Below are 24471 nucleotides of genomic sequence, written 5' to 3'. Positions count from 1 at the left end.
CCCCCACTTGATTAGTAATTTTGGTAAATTCCTTAAGATTCTAAGTCTCAGTTTCCTGATATATAAAATGGGGATGACCATAGTACTTGCTGCATATGTTTGCTGTGAAATATAGTAAGAAATATATGTATATGTATATAGGTGTATATACACACACACACACACATATATATGAAACACTTGGCAAAATGGCTGGCAGCCTTCGATGTTAGCTATTATTACCATAATTATAATGATTAACAAATATACTCTGGAATAGTTTTACTCTTGGATGACAACTGATGTACTTTCTATGGTTACACACACTGGAGTCTATTACTTATTTGATGATGACTCATGTAGGGCATAAGCCCAGTCATTTAACCTAGAAAAAAATAAGATGTAGCGCAGCTGGGAGGCCTAACCAGCTTCTGGGTTCTTTTAGGTAGTCTCTGTCTTCCCTAAATTGTAATATTTATTCCACATTTTAAGTAAAAGGTGTTAAACATCACTTTTTTTTCTTCTGGCAGTCACTAGAAAGTGAAAGAAAGGAAAAGGGCCATCAGAAACAATTATACTTGATATGTGTATGGTTACTTTTCATTTGAACTTCACAACAACCTGTAAGACAGACAGGGAAGGAATTCGTATTCTGATATTAAAGATGAACAAACCAGCTCAGCAAGTTAAATGACTTACTCAGGAGTCACATTGCCAAGGTACGTCATAGTTGGGACAAAAGCTATTAGAAAATTATGCGGGTAATTCAGGAAGTAAATGAAGGAGCGTAATTTAAGATGACTAGTAAGAGAATCATTGTTTGGGCAATGACGTCCAATAGAACTTGCTGTGATGCTGCAAATGGTCTTCATCAGCACTGTCCAACATGGCAGCCACTGGACACTTGCTAGTGTTACTGAGGAACCAAATTTTTATTATTAATTTGAATTTAAATGGTCACACGTAACTAGGGGCTATTGTATATCTATGTGGCTGTACTGTTTCAGGAATCATGGTAAAGTCCCATGGTCAGGGTGGGGGCTGGGCTAGCTTTACGTGCTTAGGTCATCTTATATCCCAACCTTATATGAATGGACACGTATGTATGTATGTATGTATGTATGTATGTATGTATGTATGGGGTTGGGATTGTTTGTTGTTTAAGTTTGAGTGCATATAATTAATGTTAGGTACCTACTGTATTTTCAAAGACTATATTTTTGGAGGGCCCACTTACTGCATTTTAAAAAGAAGATGTTTTATTTGTTCCAAAGCAGCAACCCCTGAGAGGATCGGCAACAATCTTAGAATTAATCTTTTTTGGTGGCAGTACGTTTGACTATAACATTTCTTCCAAAAGAAATTTTGACATGTTGAGTTCTTGATGTGATGGAGTTCTATATATTTGATTTTTACTAGTACTGTTTTGGAGGGCTGTTTCTCATTGGATGTGGTGGGAACAGTTAGTGGAGTATTCTGGAATGTTTTGAGTTATCACATTTGAACCAAGCTGAAAGTGGAGTGGTAGTTTCACAGATGGCTCTCTAAGGCTTCATTTACTTCTCTCAGCCTCAGTCTCCATATCCTCAAAATAAAGGTGTTGAGAAGGAGGGTATAGCTCAGTGGTGGAGTGCATGCTTAGCATGCACAGAGTCCTGGGTTCAATCCTTAGTACCTCTATTAAAAACAAACAAACAAACAAACCTAATTACCTCCTCCTCCCCCAAAACACAAAACAAAATGAAGGTGTTGAGATGGGTGATCTGCAAGTTCCCTTCAAATGAATGAAGTTTTATGCCTCCATGAAAACATAACATTTCTCTCTTTTCCAAGTAATTGGGTTCTAAGGAAATTTCAGGGGCCTGTAGTGAGCCAAATCATTTGCCCCATTCAAACAAAATTTTTTTTTGATTTTCTACTCTATGTGCTATATTTATGGGTATGTGAGTGTTTTTGTAACATTGATGCTTTTGTTTTTATAAGTCAGCATCTGGATAGCATGGTATGAACATCTGTGTCCCCCCTAAATTCAAATATTGAAGAAAATCTAATGCCCAGGTTGATAGTATTAAGAGGTGGGTCTTAAGGAGGTGATTAGGTCCAGAGGCAGAGCCCTTGTGAATGGAATTAATGACCCTATAATAAAAGAGTCCCTGGAGAGATCCCTCAGGGCCCTTATTGCCATGTGAGAGCACACTAAATCAGCAGTCTGAAACCTGAAAGGGCGCCCTCACTAGAATCAGACCATGCTGCACTCTGACTTTGGAAGTCCAGCCTCCAGAACTGTGAGCAATAAATTTCCATTGCTTATAAACCACCTGATCAATGGTACTCTGTTACAGCAGCCCAGATGGACTAAGACACTGGACAGAGAATATCTGAGCTTGAGGTCTTTGCCCTTGTTGGGGAAATCATGCCAGATTTCTCAGCAATCATTTTTCATGAGGAGAATTTAGAAGACGTTTCATGGGAACTTTACATTTGATTGCCAAGTGAGGAGAGATAGATTATAAATATTTTATTTATTCTGGGCTATCACTTCCAGATATAAAGGGAACTCCCCTTTCTTCATTACCTCGGCTTACTTTGGCTCTGTCAGGCCCTTAGTAGTTTCCCTATGTGAACCTTAAGGCTAGGAAACAGGTATGTATTTCTTCCTAGTTCTGGAAAGGCAGCATCTGGTCAGTCACTGATTCCTGTCATCATTTTGTCCCTTCAGATATTAGATGCCCTTTCGCCTCAATACTGAAATCAGGCAACTTGATTACATGCAGATCTTATTGTTAATGTTTTACCATGTTGTTAATAGTCAAGCAGCAAATTGACAGCAGACTGTTCAACAAATAAGGCCTGATTCCTCTTATGAAGAAAGAGAGCACATGATCTTTAACATGGTAGGAAGACCTTGACATGTTGGAGACATTTTTCTCTTCTAGTATTTTGCACACGCACCCACCCCCAAACACACATCTAGTGTTTTGTTTGTCTTCTTACACAATGATCACATGTTAGTCAAGAGAAACCTGTCATAATAGTCAATATACTCAGCGCCAACCCTGTTCTTCTACGATGAGAGTGATTATCAGGCTTTCAAAGAAAAAAAGGAAAGAACACATAAAGTCCTGCTTTAGTGTGGTCAAAGAACAGCCTCCCATAGTCAAGGTAAAGCAAAGACCACTTTAATAACATGAGTCAGCTCAATTTAAAATACATAATCCCTATGGCTGTTGATTTGCTCACATTTGTTGCTCATGGCCAAAGAAAGCAAAAATGAAAATGCTCAATGAAAATATTGTTAGCTGAGATGTAGCTTATCAAAATTCAGATCTTTCCTCACTGTTGCCTGGTGATGCCTCCATGTATGACAGTACCTATATAAAATAAAGCTGATAAGAAATGCTCAATATGAAAATTCATGTTAAATCTCAAAGCTAACTCTCTGGTACTTCCTCCCTTTCTCTCTTCTGTTCTAACTTCTTTCTCTCTCCTTGATTATATAGACACAATTTCAGCTTGTAGTGTTTGAATAAACATGTGATGGTTTTCTGTGTCAACTTGGTTAGACTATACCCCTAATTATTCAATCAAACACTAACCTAAGCATTGCTATGAATGTATTAGATATGATTTAAGTCCAAAATCAGTTGATTAAGTAAAGGAGATTATCCTCTACAATGAGTGAGCATGAGTCAATGTGTTGAACGACCTTAGGAGGAAGGAATTCTGCCTGTAGACAGCAGCTTCTAGAACTCTTCTGGAGTTCCAGTGGCCAATGTTATGGATTTTGGACTTGCCCAGCCAGCCCCTACTACAGTGTAAGTCAGTTCCTTGCAATAAATCTCTTCATATGTATCTCCTACTGCTTCTGTCTCTTTGGTTGAACTCTGGCTGCTAAAGAACATTTCAGATTCTTCCAACATACTGGATGAGAATAAAGAGGCCAAGGAAGTAGATACCTGATTGTCACATTGCTCACTTTAGAAGACTTCCTCTCTAAAATTATAGAGCTGAGCAGATGACAGGAATTTCAGAACCAGCTAAATAAGGAACACTATGTGAAGCTAAATTGAGGCCCAAGCCTACAAACTGCTTAAAAGATCCACATACGTGGTAAGAGATAAAACTGCAGTAATAATTATGCTTATTGTCATTTACTGAAATGAAAATGTAAATGACATTCTGTTTTCTAAAATCTACTAGTGAATTTTTATTAGGTAGAGATTGAAATCTTCAGCTAGAGAATGCGATTTTCTCTCTTTTCAATCATTCTCCAGATAAACATACAAAATCATACATATTCCAAATGCAATCAACTATTAGGACCTGTGCTCACATTAACCATCAGGACCCACTTGAGCAGTGCTTTCATGTTGTATGTTCCATGTTGTAGAGGAAGTGATATAAAAACTAAAAATCACTGAAGAAGTAAGGAAAATTTGGACCATTTGCCTACCTCTGATTTAGGCCTATGTAGATGGCCATCTGCAGGCAATGACATGTCCACTGCTCTTTTATTTTTTTTTTAATTGATGTATATAGTCAGTTTACAATGTAAATTGATGTATGGTCAATTTCTGGTGTACAGCATAATAGTTCAGTCATACATGTACATACATATATTCGTTTTACTGCTCTTTAACTGGTGGGAATCTCAACAAAAATCCTGGCACATGTGTACACAGTTTAGCATACCTTGTTAGAAGTAAGTGGAGACTATGGAGAATGATAAAAAAAAAATCAGTTTACCTCTGGAGGGAATGCCTCTGCTTCTGCGAAAGTAAGAGGGATTCCCAATGGGAAGTATAGCCAGGCAAAGGGGTCCCTGTGACTTGACCTGACAGCATCACTCTAAAGGACAAAATCAAAGTCATTCTTAACGGGAAGGCTGTAGATACCTTAGGCCCATGTGAGAAAATGGTGACAATGGAGGGCACTGAGGGTTATTCTGTAGATGAAACATCAGTTATGTGAAAGGATAGTTGCAGTCATTTAACACACTCTTGATAATAATAACGTTCTATCACTTTACATCTTGTAAAGAAAAACAATGCTGCCTGCCTTTCCAGTTCTACAAGGATCAAGCCATTAGCTACCGCAGTTGTCCCCTGACAGTGTGCCCTGAGGGCAACTCAGATGGAGAAAAACAGAGAATGTTCTGTGCTTGGGATATGCTAGCCTTCAGATAGTTAAGATGCATGCCTAAAGAAACATTTCAAATGAATCCAGATTCTTACATCTTCCCATACATAAGACAAGCATTAAAATCATTTTAACTTGAGATGTCTGTTCTTTGTGATTAGCAGTAATCTTTTTATGCTTGATTACCTGTTTTTCCCAGCAAAAACACCTCATAGGTATCCTGGCTCCTCCCTTACCTCTTTGGAGCAGTTCCTCAGAGCTACTTGAGAGGCTGTCTCTCTCAGGGCTCTGGTGCTCAGAAAGCTCCCTGGGTGAACTTTCACTCACAGCTTGTACGTTGTGTGTTTTCCTTTCAGTTGACAATCGTGGTACTTGTCTACGTCGGGTTCTTGAGGAAGCAAATGCTGATGTTAACATCTGTGAAAGCAAAAAGGATTGGGCAGGGTGAGTTGTCACAACATATGGCAGAGTTGACAGCAATCTCTGCCCGTTCAGCAGGTGGCTCTGAAGCAAAGATTGCCCCTTAAAGGGGTCCAATGTCACGCAAAAGTGGCGAGATCTGCACCACTGCCTTGTTTAGTCAACAGCAGGTTGCCACTCTGAAAAATAGCATGGCCTCAAGGTTGAAAGCTGAAGGAAACCCCAACCAAACGAACAGCTGGATGGCAGCTAGGCAGTGTGTGCTTTCTTGACAGGGAATCCAGATGTCTTATGTCCATGTCTGACCCAATACTGCAGTGTGGCACTAGTAAAATTTCTGGTGGCTCTGTATTTGGAGATGAATACTGATTAGGCCAGAACAAGAGGTGTTATGACGTGCACTATAATTCTAAAATTCCACTTGCGTTTATAGTGGTAGACTACCTGCAGTTCCTTAGGTCCCTGCACTTGTCACCCCCAAAAGATTAAGATGGAAAACACCGAGTTTTGTTTAAGGCCTCGAACATCGGTAAGAATATCATTACCCCCATTTCATCCCAAATACGTTGCTTCTATTGCAACTCAGGGCCTCTGCTTGTGATGGCCCATTACAGGTCACACTGGCTTAGTTGTGAAATGGGCAAAAGGAACTCAGAATGGCTCTTTAGGGGATGATGAGAAAGAAACCTTTATCTCATACAGATCAAGGAGGTGGCATTTAAGGAAGTCAGACTGGCTTTTGCAATGCATCACTATTTTCATTTTCATTTTTATTTAGTCAGTTATTTATTTACTGGTCTTCTTCAGAAGTTTCACAGTAGTAGTGCACAGAAAGAGACAAGGGTTATTTTCTTTGTTTGCTTGTTTTAGCAGTGTGTTATACCATGGTGCTTAATATAGTGAAGGCTTGGAGTCTGTCACCACTTACCAGTGATTTGGCTTCGGACAAGTTCCTGAACCTCTTTGAGCTTTAATATACTGATTTGTTAAACCAGGATTATAATCGTGCCTACATCATGGAGTTACTGTGAGGATGAAAAGATATAACACATGCAGTTCCCGGCTTGGGAAGGGCTCAATATCTATTAGCTGTTATTCTATTTCTTTCTCCTCTTTCTCTTCCTCCGCTTCACTAAAAAGACACTTCCCTGTTGAATTTTGTCACCTGGTCTTAGGATTAGCAAAATGTTCGCAAAACTTGGGAGGAGAGTAAAACTGAAAGAATTTGTTACTCTAACAAGGTTCAGGATGTCTGCTTTCCGCCAGGTTTTTGGTTTCACCGTTATGTTCTCATTACAGTTCTGGGTGCATTAAGTGTGAAAAATGGCCTCTCTCCTGAACAGTAGTCTATCTGAAAAACAAATGGACATATAAATGATTAATGAAAGTGCAACTGCATATAAAATTAAGTTCTAAATGAACAGTATAGACCATAAGTGATGCAGGAATCTAATTTCATTTTGCTGAGACTGGTTGTTGTTTTGAACATTGAAAGGTGATACTCTTCGGGGTGAAATTGTGAGAGTGAGCTCTTCCACAATAATACAGTAAAGTGTCATGTTTATTAGCTTAGAATCTAAAATATATTAAATTAGATCCAAAGAAAGCAAGTTTAAAGACATTTAACTATGACAATATCATTACCTCTTACTGTTGTTAGCCTATTAAAATGCTCTCTACCATGGGATGTGTCCAGATGGCAAAAAGAGGAAAAACTGATCAATGCTTTGAATAAAACTATCAGGAAAACTTACATTTATTCAGCTGGTGATCTCTCACTGAGTTTCTGTCTCATTGTTTTTAATGCGATCAGGCTTATCCAGCAGGCTTCTTCACTCCAGGAATCTCCTTTGGTGATTCAAGACTGAAGTGAAGTGAAAAAGGAAGCTGAGACAGATCATGTGAGTTCATAGTTTTCAGGGTATAGAAAGCAGGTCTTTGGGTTATAGAGTAATTTACGTTGCCCCATCATACTTTAACTTGCTAGAGAAACACGCTGTGTGCCCTGTCGGAGACACACGTAGTAGGACGTGTGTGGTTTACTAGATAGTGAGACAGTCTTACAACGTTGCACACAAAGTGATTTCTTACTGTTAAACCCTTCGCAATTATTGATGTGAATGAGACCACAAAAGTCCTGTATTCTTTCATTATTTTCTTGTATTCTTCCAGTAACCTAGGGCTCTAGAAGCCTCGTTCCTTGGCGAGATACATGAATACCGCTAAAGAGTCCCTGCTGAATTCTTAAATCTCTCACTACCATGGAGACAACCCCGACCTAAAAACAAGCCCCCCCAAAACAAAAACAAAAACCTTAAAAAGATATCCCTTATCTCACGAATGATTTTAATAAGCATTTCAGGAATGTCCTAGAAATGGATCTCTCTGCATTGTCCTAGGCTGGGTGACAGCGTGACCTGTTCTCAGGTGTTCTAGGAATGCGTCCCTTCTCGCCTCCACATCTGTCTCTGTGCGGTGTGACTGTGCCTGCGCGAAACCCGTCCAACAGAAAACACCAATCAAGGACGGTGACTTTTTTCGCCCTCCTTTTGCCACCGCCCACTCCCGACTGGCTGACAACCTACACGGCTCCCCCGGACTTTCCTGACTTTTCCATCTCCTCCCACCCAGCTAACCCCCCTCGACTCGCGACGCGGATGGGCCGCCGGAGGACCCTGCGAGCATGCGCGACCATCCCGAGCATGCTCAGTAGCGCGCGCGGCGCCCCGGAGCTTTTCCTCCGAGCAGCGGCCGACGCGGAGGTTTCTGCGGCTTCTGCGGCAGCGACGGGAAGTGAGGCGGCCCGGCCGGGCGACCGCGGCGCGGGGAACAGAGGCGGAAGGGTCGCTGCGGCGACGACGTCGTCGACTAGGGCGACCGAGGGGGCTGAGCGCCGAGGGGACTCGCCCGCTCGGAAGCCAGATCCCGAGCCGGGCAGGATGGATCACCACCAGCCGGGGACTGGCCGCTACCAGGTGGTGAGTTCCTTGGCCCCAGCCCGGGCCTCCAGCGCCGCCGGGGACCCCGGGATTGCCTCCCACTGCGGCCCCGAGAGTCCCTTTCCTGAGTTATTCCCGGAGGGGACGTGCTGGCTGATTTATTTTTGGCTCTTCTGGCAGGACCTTGCTTCCTTCACACCCCTTGGATGGAGCCTGCCTGTGACTCCTTTGAGACCCTTCCCTCTCGACTCAAGTCTTCTAGCTCCGCATCCCTCACCCGCACCCTACTCCCGACCCCTCCCTTTAAAACTTCTGTTGTATTTCTCACTCTCGGTCATTTCGTTATTCCCTGATCCAGCCCCTTCAGAGATATTCCCGTGGATTGTGTGCTGGAAATGGTGCTGAGTTCTCATACCTGCTGGGAAGGTGATCGCCGTCATAGATGGAGTGGGTGGGGAAGAGGGAGATGTAAGCATTACGTAGGGTGGGATATGGATTTAGTAAAAATACGTGGGTTTAAAGGTTGTGCAACTGTGCAGAATAGTCGTGGGACTGATCTTGTCTCAGCTCTAGTTAACCTTGTCATTTTGTCTTTGTTTTGTTAGAATTAAAAGTGACTACTCTTTTCCCTATCGCTTTTTAAAAATAATTCCATTGGCTGGACGGGGAACAGAGGAAATTTTACTAGAAAAAATTCCTAATCTTGTTTGAAAAATTATTTTCCTTAAATACAAGGTTTTCCAGTTTAACCATATAGACCTTTGTATGTTGAACTGAGTGAGAAGTGACCCTCTGTATTTTCTGTGTCAGTTTTTCTAATAGATTTTTTCCCTAGTATTCTGGTGTCATTGGAGAGTCCTATTGTAAACCCTACTTTAGAAAAAGGACTCAGCAGTAGGTGTTTATTGCAGCTAGGTAGCATGTTATTCTGTAAACTTTGAGGTGGTAATTTAGTTAAACCTATTTACTGAGGGAGAGGAGAAAAACGTTAATAGTCGCTCCTGTGGTGCAATTAATAGTACTGTTTGTGAAATTTGCAAATGTAGATTTGTTAGTGCAGGTTTCACCTGTTAAATCTATTTGCACAGGTGAGACTTAGTTGTGAACTAAGAATTTCTATTAGTGTGTGTTTTGAGAAATATGAAGGCTACTGAAGGGTGAAACCCTAATATGTATAATTTGGCATTTTTCTCCTAAGATAAAAGCTCATGGTGCTTCCATTTCATCTGGCTTACATCTGGTAAAACCTCCAAATGATGTATATTCTGAATTCTGTGAAAGTTTATCAGTTTTTTTTCCATAACAGTTTGGAAAATATTGCTGCAGTACGGGAATGCATTTTCAAGTTGTCTGTGTATACACTATCGGTGGTTTGATTTTTTTTTTTTAATAAAGGCATTCCTGTTTTCGCAGGTGTTGGCAAAAATAAAATGCAGTAGGTAAATATGAATACTATTAACAGTGGGACTTGTTTCTTTTTTAAAATTGTATTGATTTATTTTATTTTGTTGGGGAGGGTTGGTAATTAGGTTTATTTATTAATTTTTTAATGGAGGTACTGGCAGTTGAACCCAGGGCCTTGTAGGCATGCAGTATACCACTGGGCTCTATACGCCCCCCCTTTTGGGGGGTGGGGTCTTGTTTCTTTCTGTAATCTCTTTTCTTTCCTGTTCCTGTTTCTTTCCTTTAATTGTGTTAGCTGATTCGAATTGTTCTTTGGGAGTTTTGCTGATCAGAATCAACTATGTTCTCTTATGCAAATCACTACCCAAAACATTTTTATGTATCCGTGCCTTCAAGTAATTTATTATAGTGTCATATTTGCTCTCACTAGTTATGATTAGTTGACTTAATAATTATTTTTAGGAATTCCTAACACCAAAATATTGGAAATTGTTCTGTCAGTTTTAAGATATTTTCTTTTTCTCTACAAATTCCTTTCAAAATAAGTGAACAATATCATATTTTATTGCCTTTTTTTTTTCTTTAAACTGGAGATGTGTCCTACATAGACTTTGAATGGGTGGAGGCATTCCTTCAGAGCAGAGGGCAAAAATCTGTCTAAGGTTACTTCTTGCTTTAAGTAGGTAGGACATCAATTTGTTTTCCTTGTAAGGCAAAGTGTTTGAGAATTTAGCACAGTTTAAATTTGGATTTTAATTCCTGTTCCTGTGTAATTGCATAGTAATTTCATCTGTCTAGTATAACTTTTTATTTTTCTAATGGAGGTATTGGGGATTGAACCCAGGACTCTGTGCATACTAAGCACGTGCTCTGTTACTATGCTATTATTCTTCCCTCTGACTATTATAACTCTTGGTTTTGTTGAGAATGGCTTGATCAATAACTGTATCTAGGTGTATTCTAGGTATATTACAGGTGTATGCTTCTGCTTCCCTCCCCGCAAACTGCTGGAGATGTATCCTTAGACTTTGAATGGGTGGAGGCATTCCTTCAGAGCAGAGGGCAAAAAAAGAAAAGGAAGGAAGGAAAGAAAGAAAGAAAAAGGAAGAAAGAAAGAAAGAGAAAGAGAGAGAGAGAGAGAAAGAGAGAAAGAAAGAAAAATCTTAGTTGGTTTCCAGTAAGCTAGGGACCAGTCAGTAGCTCTGGCTTATATGGCTTATATGATGAATACAACTGTTGTGTGGTGCCTTTAGCTCAGTTTTTTTTTTTTTTTTTTGACTCTGGAATGATGAATAAACTTGAGTGATAAACAATTTCAGTTGTTGAATGTTTAGAGATAACCAAGTAGGAGATAAGAAAACATATTTGGGAGTGAAATGGTATATGATGTTATATTAATTTTTCACTTACTGATAGGGTTAAAATTTAGGTCTCCATATTGATAAGTTAACAGTGATGCCCAGGACCCTCAGAATGACTTACTACCATTAACCAATTCACAAGCTTTAGGTGGAAACTGCTATTTCTGTGGTTTCTTTTTCTCCTCCGTTATTAAAAGTGTCTGAAGTTTGTTGAGTAAAGCAGTGATAATGATATACAGCTACAAATAGAAAAGCCTTGATTTGGTACCCTTCTAATTTCAGAAAAAGCCAGGTATGATGTGTAGGTCCACTGTGTTATGGGAAATTCGGTTTTTTGGGTAGGAAATGGACAATGTTGCCAAACTATGAAGTAGTTGACTTGGCTTAGAGTAGATTTCAGAATGATGTTAATAGATGGTCTTAGAAGATTTATAATGTATATAAGCATATGAAAATGTATTTGCATGTTAAAACCATGAGAGATTCTGCAGTAAAGATGGTGGTTTGGATTTGTTACATCTAGTTCTTTCTAAACTTTGACCACAGATTTTTAAGGAAAACTTTAAGAGTACATTAATATTTCCAAGACGTTAGTTTTTCTATAAAAATAATGAAGTATTCATACTGTGATGATATACTTTGCCTTTATATATGGTGAATTAGAGTTGCCCCTGATAAATCAGCTGAGAAGGAGGTTGACTATTGATAATTAAATAACCCCACACCTTTTAAAGTCATCTGTGCTCATATTTAGGTTGTACTGTTGACCGTTTGTCAGCCATTGGCTTAGTTATCTAGCATCTTGAAGCCTGTTTCCTCATATGGGAATTATATAATGTAATAAATGTAAAAGATGTAGTATAGAGACTATATATGTAAATATAGTATGATAAATATTATGAATAATGTAAGGTTACTAAACTATCAAATATTGTATATATTTCAATTTTTGCTGGTGACTACCTTTTTGTCTCTTGTTTTATTTAGCAACGTGAATATCAACTAGTTCTTTGTTGTCCATGTCAAGAGCTCGGAAAAGTCTTAAGATTTGATTTTACCATATTTACAAGCTACTAGTTAGTCTGTTAATGTTTCATGGTTCCTGGCAGAAAAATGGGAGACTCCCAGGTCAGAAACAAATGATGTCATTACTCATAGCACTACAGACTCATGAAAGTCAGCACATTTGTGATGGTTTTCTGCTGCGTCCAGTGCAGCTTGGGACCATGTCTGAGGACGGGCGATGCAAGACTTAAGAAACAAACAGACAAAGTAAAGAGCAAAGATGGGACCAGGGGACTCAAGATCTCGTGGATCCAGAGTCCTGAAAGCCTGGTCAACATCATATTTATTAGAAGTATACAGCTCAGAAAAAAAATGTGATCAAAGAGGTGAGGCTTTAGATATTCCATGCGATAAGCACTAAGTTCTGCTTGCTGAGTAGCTGATTAATTTCAGACCTATCCCTTCCAGGAGCAATCACCCTCCTTGGGTTATGCAGAATTTCTAAATCTATCCTGTTATTGCCTATGGGACATCTTGAGATAGCAAATATTTCCCCTGGGCTTAACCACACGCTTTCATGCCAGAACAAAGTTCTGTTAATGGATGATCTGTCTTTCCAGGACCGTCCATTGTTTTACCCTAAGGAGATATCTGCCCTCCTTTGTGCCCTTATGGTCAATCTCAGGATTGCTCACCACAAATTGTCTTTAGCATAATATGTGCTATAGGTCATCTACTGCATAAAACATTAAAACAAAGCAAGCATGTGCATTTTAAGCAAGCTAGTGTGAATATAATATTTTAAGCTCATGGAAATTTAGGTGCGGCTTGTTTTCCAGCTGTTCGTTTTCCAGCAGCTTGTTTTCCAGCAGCTTGTTTCCCAGCAGTTTTCCTTGTAACCAGGTCTCATGAGGGTGATGAGTCTAGATGGATGCACATAGTGGGTCACAGCTGAGGAACCAGGACCAAGAATCCAGCACTTTTTTTTTTTTTTAAATGAAGCTGCAAACATTGTAGCAGACAACAAGCAAGCTAGTTTACCTCTCCTTGGGAGGGCAGTTGTGTGCTGTGGTAACCTTGACCTTCTTTGTTGCCTAAGTGACTTACTATAAGAATCCTCTCAGTCATGAACTAGATAAGCTTTACAGACTGTCACACTCAACAAGAATGTGCAGGGACACTCAGGCCCATGGCGGACTGCGTTACCCAGTAGTACATGTTCTGGATGAAATAACATAAAGTGATTTTTAGGTGCAGTCATTTACTTTTGTTTTCCATTTTAAAGAAGTATTGCAGTTTATGGCTCTCTAGTTACTGCCTTCTTCTCTTGGCTCAGCTAGATTCCTTTGAACTTATCCATATCCTTTATCTGGTTTACATTCTTACCACGCCTCTTTTACATCAGCAACGTTTTCTATTGCTTAACCTAATAGGTACTTTTCTTCTTGCTTAATTTCTTTTACATTGGCACTGTGGACTTTCTCCTTGAAAGTCCTTCCTAATTCCTGATACGAAGGAGTTTTCTACTCTGAACTTCTCTGACTTTTCTTCTCTGCATGAACTCACTTTGCACATGTCCTTAAATGTTGGTGCTTTCTGTGGCATGGACTATGGTAATAGCCTGCTTACCACTTTCTTCCTTCATCTGACCATCCTTCAGTATATTGCTTACACTGCATGAATTATATTTGTAGAATATATATTTGATGTTCATTTCTTTGCTCAAAAAATCTTCAGTGGCCTCTTACTGAATTCACCCTCCTTCCCTCCATTTAATATGAAAACTTACAAATATATACAAAGGTTGAAAGAATTGTACAGTTCTCCCATAGACCATATGCCAGTTATGGGTTCTGCAGTTACTAATAGTTTGTTTTATTTGTGTCATTGTATATCTGTCAATCCATGTTATTTTTTGATGCTAACAAAGTAAGTTGCAGATACCAGTGTACCTCACTTATCATTAGCCTAGAGTTCACTATTTCTTTTTTTAAAACATTTTTTATTGAGTTCTAGTCATTTTACAATATTATGTCAAGTTCCAGTGTAGAGCACAAGTTTTCAGTTATACATGAACATACATATATTCATTGTCACATTTTTTCTCTGCATACATATATTCATTGTCACATTTTTTTCTCTGTGAGCTACCACAAGATCTTGTATATATTTCCCTGTGCTATACTGTATAATCTTATCTATTCTGCATATGCCTGTCAGTATCTACAAATTTTGTAGAGTTCACTATTTCTTTTTTTTTTTTTTAGTGAAAATTTTTATATTTAGAATTAGCCAGCTAGGCTGAGTTTAGTTGATTCCAATTTTGTTGGCAACATCCAAAGCATCATAGTCAGGAGCCAGTCGTACATATGCCTTCGTCTCTCCATCAGGCCTGATCAGGGTATTGACCTTAGCCATGTCAATGTCATAGAGCTTCTTCACAGCCTGTTTGATCTGGTGATTGCTGGCCTTGACATCCACAATGAACACAAGTGTGTTGTTGTCTTCTATCTTCTTCATAGCTGACTCGGTGGTCAGGGGGAACTTCATGACATAGTGGTCAAGCTTGTTTCTCCTAGGGACACTCTTCTGAGGAGGTTTGGGCTGCCTTCTGAGCCGCAGTGTTTTGGGCCATTGGAACGTGGGTGATGTCCGAATCTTCTTTTTTTTGTGGCTGTGGATGGCTTTCAGCACTGCTTTCTTGGCCTTCAAAGCCTTTGCTTTGGCTTCAGCTTTGGGAGGGACGGGGGTTCCTTCACTTTTGGCGCCATCTTTGTGAAAAGGGTTTCCGAGTTCTGTTCCCACAGGCTTATCGAGTTCACTATTTCTTTATGGTTCTTTTTCTTTGGGATAAAATTGGCATATAGTGAAATGCACAAATCTTCTATGACCTATTGGATGAGTTTTGACAAGTACATACACCTGTATAACCCAAACCACTTTTAAAATATAGTGCAGGGATCAGCAGACTACATTCCAACTCCTGTTTTTATAAATACAGTTTTATTGTAGCACAGCCATGCCCAGGCATTTACAGTGGCAGAGCTGGGTATTTGAGGGAAAGCCCACAAAGCCTGAAATATTTTGCTATTTTGTCCTTTACAGACAGTTTACTGACCGCTGGGATAGAACATTACTGTCACCTTTGAGAGTTCCCTCTTGACCCTTCCTTGTTGAGTCCTATCCACCAGGTGATTGTTACTGTTTTTTTTTCCCCATTTCAGGTTAGCTTTGCCGGTTCTAGAATTATACAGCATATAGTCTGCAGAGCTTCTTTCATTCTCCATGAAATTTTGGAGATTGATCCATGTTATTGTGTATATCAGTAGCGCATCCCTTTTTATTGTTGAATAGTGTACTGTATAAATTATATGATATACTACAGTTTGTTTATCCATTACTCTGTTGATGGACATTTGGGTTGTTTCCAGTTTTGGGCTATTATGGGTAAAGCTGTTAGGAATATTCTTGTACAAATCTTTTTGTGGACGTATGTTTTCATTTCTCTTGGGTGGAATTACTGGGGTAACAGGGTATATTTATGCTTAATTTTATAAGAAACCACCAGACTTTTTCCCAAATCTGTGTATCACTTCCAAGTGTATCATTTTTCACTTACACCAATAGTATGAAAGTTTTGGCTGCTTTACCTCCTTGACAAAATTTAGTGTTGTCAGTCTTTTTAATTTTAGTCATTCTGGTGGGCTTATTGGATTTTGAAGTGTAAATTGCTGTTCTTAACATACAAGTTCCTTGAGTTGACCTCCCATACAAATACAATGTCACATCTTCTCAATCCCCTCTCCTAATTATTGTGTACTACCTGCTGGAGTCCAGCAGGGCATACGTATTGTAAGTTTTTCAACCATAATGTATTCTCTCTTACTTCCCTGACTTTACATATGTCTATTTCCATCTAAAGTTCTGTGCCACACCTCTCTGGTTTATTTGCCTTTTAAAATCCTGTTCCTAAATGTAAAAACTCCTACGAAATTATAATTGGAAGAGGGAGGCAGGGCGAGTTTCTTGCATCTGTCTTCTCTACATCAAGACAGAGGAAGCGCTGAGAAATCGCAGTGTTAGAGAACTTGCTATACTGAAGTACGTTTCTGTGAGTTTTTCTACCTTCTAGACTGGTGTTTTCCTTAGAGGTGCTTCAGGTTTATGTGAATGTCTGATTTTTAAAAAGTAGGTTTTAAACTTAAAAAAACTATAATTGAGGAAATTCACACTCAAATGTGTTTAAAACCAGGTTTCCATAACTTGAAGACTAGTATCATGTTAATTTGTGTTGCCAGGGTAACTTGTTTTTGAGTGGACCCCATATTAAAGCTTCTCTGGCTATTTCTGTGCATGTAGTAGTAGTAACGGAGAGTGTGCCATTAGTTTGATTGAATACAGCTATTTTTTTAAAAAATTATACTAATGAGTAAACTACTTTAGGACACCTGCACAATGCTAGCCGTCACTTAGGCATATTTGAGCAGTACACAATCTAACAGTGGTGTAATATTTGTGCAGTAACAAGTAAGTGCATTGGAATTATATTATCACACCACATTATAGTTTATATACATATGGCACATTTTGAGTGCCACTTGTCAGAGATATTTAAGGTGTGGGAACAGTTTTTAGATACCATTATTATTGATTAACTATGAAACAAAGGTCCTATAACTCATTTATTCATTTATTTAATATATTATTAGTTTACAAATATCTGCTAAATTCTGTTTTAGGTGCTGGTGAACAAGGCAGTTAAGTTCTTGTCTTATGGATCATATTTTGGTGGCAGGGAGGCAGATAATTAAGTAAGCATAATTTCAAACAGTAATAAATGATTTAAAGAAAATGAAGCAGAACAATAGTAGAATAATATATAGAATATTAGAACAAAATAATAATAGAACAAAGCTGTCTTTTTGCATTATGTCAGAAATATGCCGAGAACTCAACTAAGTGCCTCACACATACGAGCACGTTTCCTTAGCACACTTCTGTGGGGTGTATAAGTCATGATCCTCATTTTGCAGATGAAAAACATGAGACATAAAGAGGTTAAATAATAGGCATGTGTGTGGATCCAGGTGTAATGGATCTTGGTATTTTAGTTTTATATTGTGGTGTAACAAACTAAGCACAAGCATTTTATTATGCTTCAAGATTCTTTGGCTTGGCTCTGATCAGCAGAGCGATTCTTCGGTGCCATGCGATGTTAGCTGGGGCTGCAGCCATTTTGGGGCTTGATTGGGCTGGATCATTGAAGATGGCTCACTCACTTGGCTAGCAATTGATGATGACTACTGACTAGGAGCTCAACTGGGACTGTTGAATATTAATCATTTCAATTCTCCTCTGTGTGTTCTCTTCATGTGCCCTCCCAGTGTGACCTTGGCCTTTCACATAGAAGGAAGAGGAAGCTGCCATTCCTCTTAAGCCTTAGGCTTACAAGTCCAGAATGTCATTTTGCTGTGTTGTGTTGGTTAAAGCAATCATAAGTCCAGCCCAGATTCAAAGGGAGAGAAAATAAATTTCAGTTCCCAATGAGGAAGTGGCATGCACGTGCATAGAGGCAAAAAATTGATGGTGGCCATCTTTGGAAATGATACCACCACACCAGTTGGTTTGACCCCTCCGTTGATTGGAATCAGAATTATCAGGGAACTCCATCCACTGTGAAGGTGTGACATTCAGGCCGAGACTTGACTGAAATGTTCTAGTTGGTGAGTATTTGAAGTGTAATAATGGAAGGTTTGTTGGTTTAAGAAATATGAAGACAACTGTGTGTCTAAGAGCATGGTGAAGGGAGATGGCTCAGTGAAATGGGACAAAATAAAGAAAGAAACTTTATGCTGAATTTGATAGAAGAATGGAACTCTTGTTTATGATTTTTATTTCATGAAAGCAAGTCAAGTCCAGCTACATACTTTGCAAGGCACAATGCCAAATGAAAATGTGGGGCCCTCGCCGGGAGTAGGAAAGCCAGTCTCGCCTTCCTACAGGTCTGCTGTCTTAACCCACAACAGACAGATGACCCCCATGGGGTTGCAACCTCCATGCCAAAACTTGTTCAACACCTGAATTGGCAAAAGGCAAGGGAAGCTGCTGGTTTCCCCGTGAATGTGTTATAGAGATGCCAGCCTGGGATGGGAATGGCCACCGCCTTGCCATACCCCTAGTCGTAGGGTGAGGATGGGGAGGTTGAGGTGCAACCACGGGGTTCTGCTGACTCAGATTCTTTCCTGGGGAGGTGGACTACTTCTGAGCTGAGGTGCTCAGCCCCCGGCACATGCTCTGTTTTCTCATTGGAGTTCACTTATAAAACTTGGATTCAAAGATGAAATTATTAAGAATTAAAAGTGACCATAGAGCATTAACCCCCAAGCATGGGGCCTTCCCGTGGCAGGGTTCTATGTGACTACACTGGTCTTGTGCTCATCAAGAGGGCCCTGAAAGTAGCCTCATTGTGGGGGTAGTGGTGGTGGTGGTGATCTAGATCAGGGTCAGCATACTTCTGTAAAGGACCAGATGGGAAATATTTTAGGCTTTCCAGACTGCGTGGTCTCTGTCACAACTGTGTACCAAATCTGTAATAGTGCAAAAGTATCCATACTTAATATGTAAACAAGTTAATATGGCCTTGTCCCAATAAAACTTTATTTACGAAAACAGATGGCAGGCTGGATCTAGCCTGCTGGCTGCAATTTGCCCACCCTGATGTAGAAGATAGAAGAGTGTTCCTCATACAGGCCTTAAGTTTGGACCTGTTGCAGGATGCTTCTGAGAAGTTAATTTTTTATTTCACCCAGTCTCCAAATAAACCCTCGGGAATGTGGTAACGTTGTTTGTATCACTTACTTCTACCTGGTAATTGGGCAGGCACTTAATCTGTCACTAGAATTGGGATGGAGACCCCAGAGTATAAAATTTCCTAGGAGAATGGCAAAGACAGGATCCTCATGTATGAGAAAGTCTTCATTCTGTTGGAATGATCACCTCATTGAGGCCATTTAAAATCACTACACCCCCTTCACAGTACTCCCTAGCCCCATTTCCTGTTTCAGTTTTTTCCATGGTACTTATCATCACCTGATATTCCAAATATTTTGCTTGTTTTAATTCCTACCTCTTTCCTTCCTCCTGAACGTAAGCTTCATGAAGACAGGGATTTTTGTCTGTTTTGTTCACTGCTGTTATCTTTCAGTATCTGGCGTATGGTAGGCATTTAGGAAGTATTTGATAAGAACAACGGAATGCATGGTGCTAGCTCAGGACTAACTCTAGACTCAAAACCTTGCCTGTGTTATTTTATCCTAATTCTTATTGTTTATATTTGTTTTTTTCTTTGTTACTGAGACTTGGGTTCTCTCAGGGTGTGTGTGTGTGTGTGTGTGTGTGTGTGTGTGTGTGTGTGTGTGTTTTGTATTATCTTCCAGCTTAACATTACATGGCTTAGTGTCTGTATCTCTCCCCCCCACCCCATATATACACGCGTATACATACACATGCACACATACACACATATGATTGACACCCCCATAGAGCTGTTCAGTAAGGAGCCCATGAAGCCATGTGCAGTGGCCCTGCTTAGTATCTTTATTAATTGTGGAGTTGTGGGTACTGCTTTGATTTTCCTCATCTGTTTTACATTAATTCTTTAGAGATTATTTTCTTTTTATTCTTTCCTTAATATCACATCTGCCTGCTAAAACCTTGTCTGATTATACATGTATTAATTATGTATTGTTTTAGAATTTTGTTTATATTGTACATATGTAGGCCTGACTTAAATAAAAATAACTGTGGGATACATTCTGCTGACCTTTATTAAATGTCTGTTCAGTCAAAAGGTCATAATTAAGGCTAGCCTGTCTACCATGTGACTGTAAGTCATCCTCTATGTTTTCATGCCTTGTTGTTATGGTTTCTTCCAAAAGTTTGATCACTTAGCTGGAATTAAGGTGTGGGTAAAGTTCTTGTTAGAGACATGCCAAATGCAAGTTGGGAAATGCTGCAGTAGTCTGAGATTTACTATCAGATTATTTCAAGGTTCTGACTTGCTTACTTTTGAGATTGTTTGAACGTCAACAATTTCATATTTTAAAACTTTAGGAATGTGCTGTGGTTGATTTTGTCTATGGTGTTTCTCCAGAATTACCCACAACTTCATGTAAAGAAATTGTGCTGTTTGGCAGAGGCTTTGAGAACAAGGAAATAAACTGTATGGTTTTACCTCTTTACTAATTTTGAGGCTCTTAGAACTTGTAGCCTATTGGATGTTAGACTGAAGAAATCCAATAGTTTCTATAAAACATTTGTTCTCATTTGGGTAAAGCTATCATTTATATCAGCCTGACTTTTTGTGTGATTTCCACAAAAGGAGAAGGATTAACACTTGAAATGACATTTGAGACCCTTTAAAATTTTTGTCTGTAGCCTTTAGAGAACATGAGCCTCTCCTTACCTCACCCCTGCTTCATTTGTTACTGCACTGCACACGGCAGTATTGTGAACTGTAATACTTCTGTTCCCTTGCCCCATACCTCTCCACCCACCACTCCATACCGTGCTCTCCCTTGCCTTCTGGCATTTGAACTTATTTCACTTTTCTCTTTTTTTCTTCCTTCTTCCATGATGAACTTTTATTCTTTATTTAGATCTATTTAAATGTTGTTTTCTCCAGAAAACCTTCCTTCACTCTCTGCCTCTCACTTCCATTTCCTACCCTTTACTACCAAGTGCTCTGCATCACCCCTCCCCCGCCCCCACTCTGCACTTATCCCTGTCTTAGTCCTTATTCCCTGGTAAGTATTTTGTAAACTCAGTGCATGAGGTTACTGGTATCTTACAAAGTGAACAGTTTCCCAGAGTTCTCTTACATGAAAGTAACAATGTATTGTTTAGGACATACAGTCCTTAATTAGGGAATGTGCTGTGCCTTTAGAGTAGTGCTAGGGATTCTGTTTAGTTGAATTCCGATATTTTTTCACACTTTCTTACCTGACTGGTGACTTGCATTTGCAAGATAGTTAACCATGGTTAGGTTATTTGGCTTACTTACAGAAAGAAGGAAAGTAAACTTTCCAGATACTGTGGAAGTAGTTAGTGATCGTTTTCTTCCACCTTCTCATTTTGCAGAGGACTGCTGGAGGGAGGATCTGCTCAAGGTTACGCAGCACAGTTTGGAGTTGACAGATTTTATTTCATTACTTGTAAGCATATCAGCTGAGTTAAAATATATCAAAGATCCTGGGAAATAGAACTTTCATTATGATTAACTTCCTTTTATTCATGGCGATGCCAGACATGAGGAGCCCGGATGGTATAGGATGAGCCTCGTCCTCACTAGCTACTGAGTGAACCCAGCCAGCCGATTGTCCAGAACCCAAACTCAGTGCTCGTTCTGTGGGCTGGATTCAGCTTGTAGGTGAGTTTTCTTTGACCAGCATATGGTTTTTAAAATCAAAATAATTCAGGCATACTGTTTCAAAAGTTAGAGTACCAAAAGGCGACAAGAAACAGCAATCTCTTGTTTCCACGTTGTCCTCCAAGCTTTCTCCTCAGAAGAAAACAATCTTTAACTGTTTTAGCTGCTTTATTTACTTAACTCTGTATTTTTAACCTATATGTATGTATATTCTGCTACTTGTCGATTTGTTAATGTTACTTTGCTTTCTTACGTGTCTTGCTTTCCTTTCCCAGGTCATGATCTCTGTAGTCTCACCTCTTAGGTTCAAATTCTCGCTTACAAGGATTGTAACCTTGGGCCAGTTCCTTAACCTCTCTGTGCCATAGCTTCCTCATCTATAAAGGGAGGGTGGTATAGATAATTCTCTCTTAGGATTATTGTGAAAATTAAATGTATGAAAAGCACCTAATATTTGGTGAAATCAGTAATTAGTATTTATATTGTATGACTATGAAAATATTGTTCACTACTGAGTCAACGTGTATTTTGTATAATTTAAAAATTTTAATTCAGTTGCCTAATTTTTCTTTATTTTTCTGTGTATCTATTGTTTATTATTTACAGATCCTCTAGTCATTTTTCAGAATTTGCTTTTCAGTTATATTTTTTGCATGGTCAAGTGTGTTGGATAATTATTAGTTCATTTATTTTGTTCTTTGAAGACATCCTTCTATCCTCCTGTTTCTGTCTATATTGTTTGTTCTCTAGGCCTGATACACAGCTGTCATGCTGAGACTTTTCCCTTCATCACTTTACTATGTTGGATTCTCTATTTTTTTTTTTTTAAATAACATCACCTTTTTTTTTTTTTTTTTTGGTAGTGGGGGAGGTAATTTAGGTTTATTTATTTTTTAATGCAGGTACTGGGGGTTGAACCCAGGACCTTGTGCATGCTAGGCATGCACTCTACCACTGAGCTATGCCCTCCCCCTGGATCCTCTATTTCTTGAATTACATTCGATTTCCATTTATTTGGGATTTTTTTTAGATTGTCTTTTTTTTTTTTTAATTCTAATTTAATTCTTTTCTGGCAAGAGAACACAGTGTATCTCATTTCTTTTAAATATATTGAGGCTTTTTTTATATTATCTTGGTAATGTATTATGTGCACTTGAAAAGAATGTATATTCTTCAGTTGTTGGATATAATGTATAAATGTTAGATCAAGTAGGTTCATAGTATTGTTCTGATCCTCCGTGTCTTTACTGATTTTTGTTTTTGTGTTATTCTATTCGTTGCTAAGCAAAGGGGTGTTAAAATCCACTGTGGCTGTGGAGTTATCTCCCTTTAATTATCTCAATTTCTTGCTTCACATGTTTTGAAGCTCTGTTATTACAAAATGCCCCTCTTTATCTCTGGCAATGCTCCTTGTCTTCAAGTCTGTTTTATTTGATACTAATATAGACATTCCAGCCTTCTTATTTTTCTCAGGGCATATCTTTTTCTGAATATATCTGTCTGAATCCTTAATGTGTGTCTTTTGTTGGTAGCATATAGTTGGGTCTTGCTTTATTATTCATTGTGGCAGCCTTTGCCTTTTAACTGGAATGTTTGTATTTAATGTAATTATTGATATGGTTGGCTTACTTCTACTGTTGTATTATTTTTCTGTTTGTCCTCTTTTTTTTTTTTGTCTTTTCACCCTTTTCTGCTGCCTTTTGGATCATTTGATCAAAAAATTGTCTTTAGTGTCCCCTTTTGCTATTCCTCTTTACATTATTATTACTGTTATTAATGTTAATACTATGATTATTTTTGTGCTTTCTCTAAGATAATAAATGTGAGAAGTTAGGAATGTATATATTTGATGTCCTGTCGCTTCATGTAAGATGTAAGACTTTGTGGCTGTGCAGGTCTGTGTATTCCCTTCCCGCTGCCTGCCTCCATGCTGTAGTGGTCATTTGCATTACCTGTACATTCACTGAAAACCCCAACCGATAACATTACCAGTTTTGTTTTAAATAGCAACTCATATTTTAAAAAAAACTTAAGCGGAAAAAAGAATCTTTTATGTGTACTTAGACATTTACCATTCCCTGTGCTTTCTCTTCATTCCTGAAGAAACAAGTTTCTCTTTGTTATCAATTTTTTTCAGTCTAAAGAACTTCCTTTTTCATTGGTTAAAGTGAAGATCAGCTCTAGTCAGTTCTCATCTTTCTTTCCTTTGAAATGTCTTCAGGTTAAATAATAACCTTCATTCCTGAAGTATATAGACATATATTGGGTGTAGAATTCTTGGTGGAGTTTTTTTTTTTTTCTTTTTTCTTTTTTCCTTTCAACCCTTTAAGATTTTGTTCCATTTTCTTACGATGACCATGATTTCTGATGAGAAACCTGTGGTTATTGGAATCATTGTTTCTCTGTATGTAGTATATTGGTTTTTTTCAGGCTGTTTCCAAAAACTTCTTTATCTTTGACTTTTAGAAGTTTTAATTATGATGTGTCTAGGTGTAGTTTTCTTTGAATTTTTTCTGTTTCAGCCTCACTCAGGTTGAATTTGTAAATTTACTTCCTTCACTACTTTGAAGAGTTATGGATGTTATTTCTGCAATTTTTTTTCCTGCTCCAGTCTCGTTTCCTTTCAGCCTCAGATTACACGTTTTCTAGACCTTTTAAAGGTTTAAAGTCCTTGTGGCTCATTTGTTTGTTAGCTTGTTAATTTTTTCAATCGTTTTTCTTTTCTGTTCTTTAGAATGGATAAATTCTGTCAATCAATTTAAATTTGCTCTTTTTCCTGTTGTCTTCATTGTGCTAT

General features: G+C 38.7%; 1 protein-coding gene and 1 pseudogene across 2 annotated transcripts in view; one reads left to right on the top strand and one right to left on the bottom strand.

Moving 5' to 3' along the window:
• The first annotated feature begins 8070 nt into the window (after positions 1-8070).
• NDFIP2 (Nedd4 family interacting protein 2) overlaps positions 8071-24471 on the top strand; it is a 57902-nt gene continuing 41501 nt past the window's right edge. Inside the window, exon 1 of one of the 2 annotated variants that reach the window (XM_031466187.2) lies at positions 8071-8516. In XM_031466187.2, coding sequence (XP_031322047.1) covers positions 8196-8516 — 321 coding nt within the window. In that variant the 5' untranslated portion in view covers positions 8071-8195. The remainder of the gene's footprint in view (positions 8517-24471) is intronic. The other variant, XM_010996842.3, reaches the window with a different exon arrangement.
• LOC105103276 (large ribosomal subunit protein uL23-like) lies at positions 14555-15115 on the bottom strand (annotated as a pseudogene).

Source organism: Camelus dromedarius, chromosome 13 (genome assembly GCF_036321535.1).
Source record: "Camelus dromedarius isolate mCamDro1 chromosome 13, mCamDro1.pat, whole genome shotgun sequence".
In the NCBI taxonomy this organism is placed as follows: domain Eukaryota; kingdom Metazoa; phylum Chordata; class Mammalia; order Artiodactyla; family Camelidae; genus Camelus; species Camelus dromedarius.
This window is presented reverse-complemented; position numbering and strand designations above follow the sequence as displayed.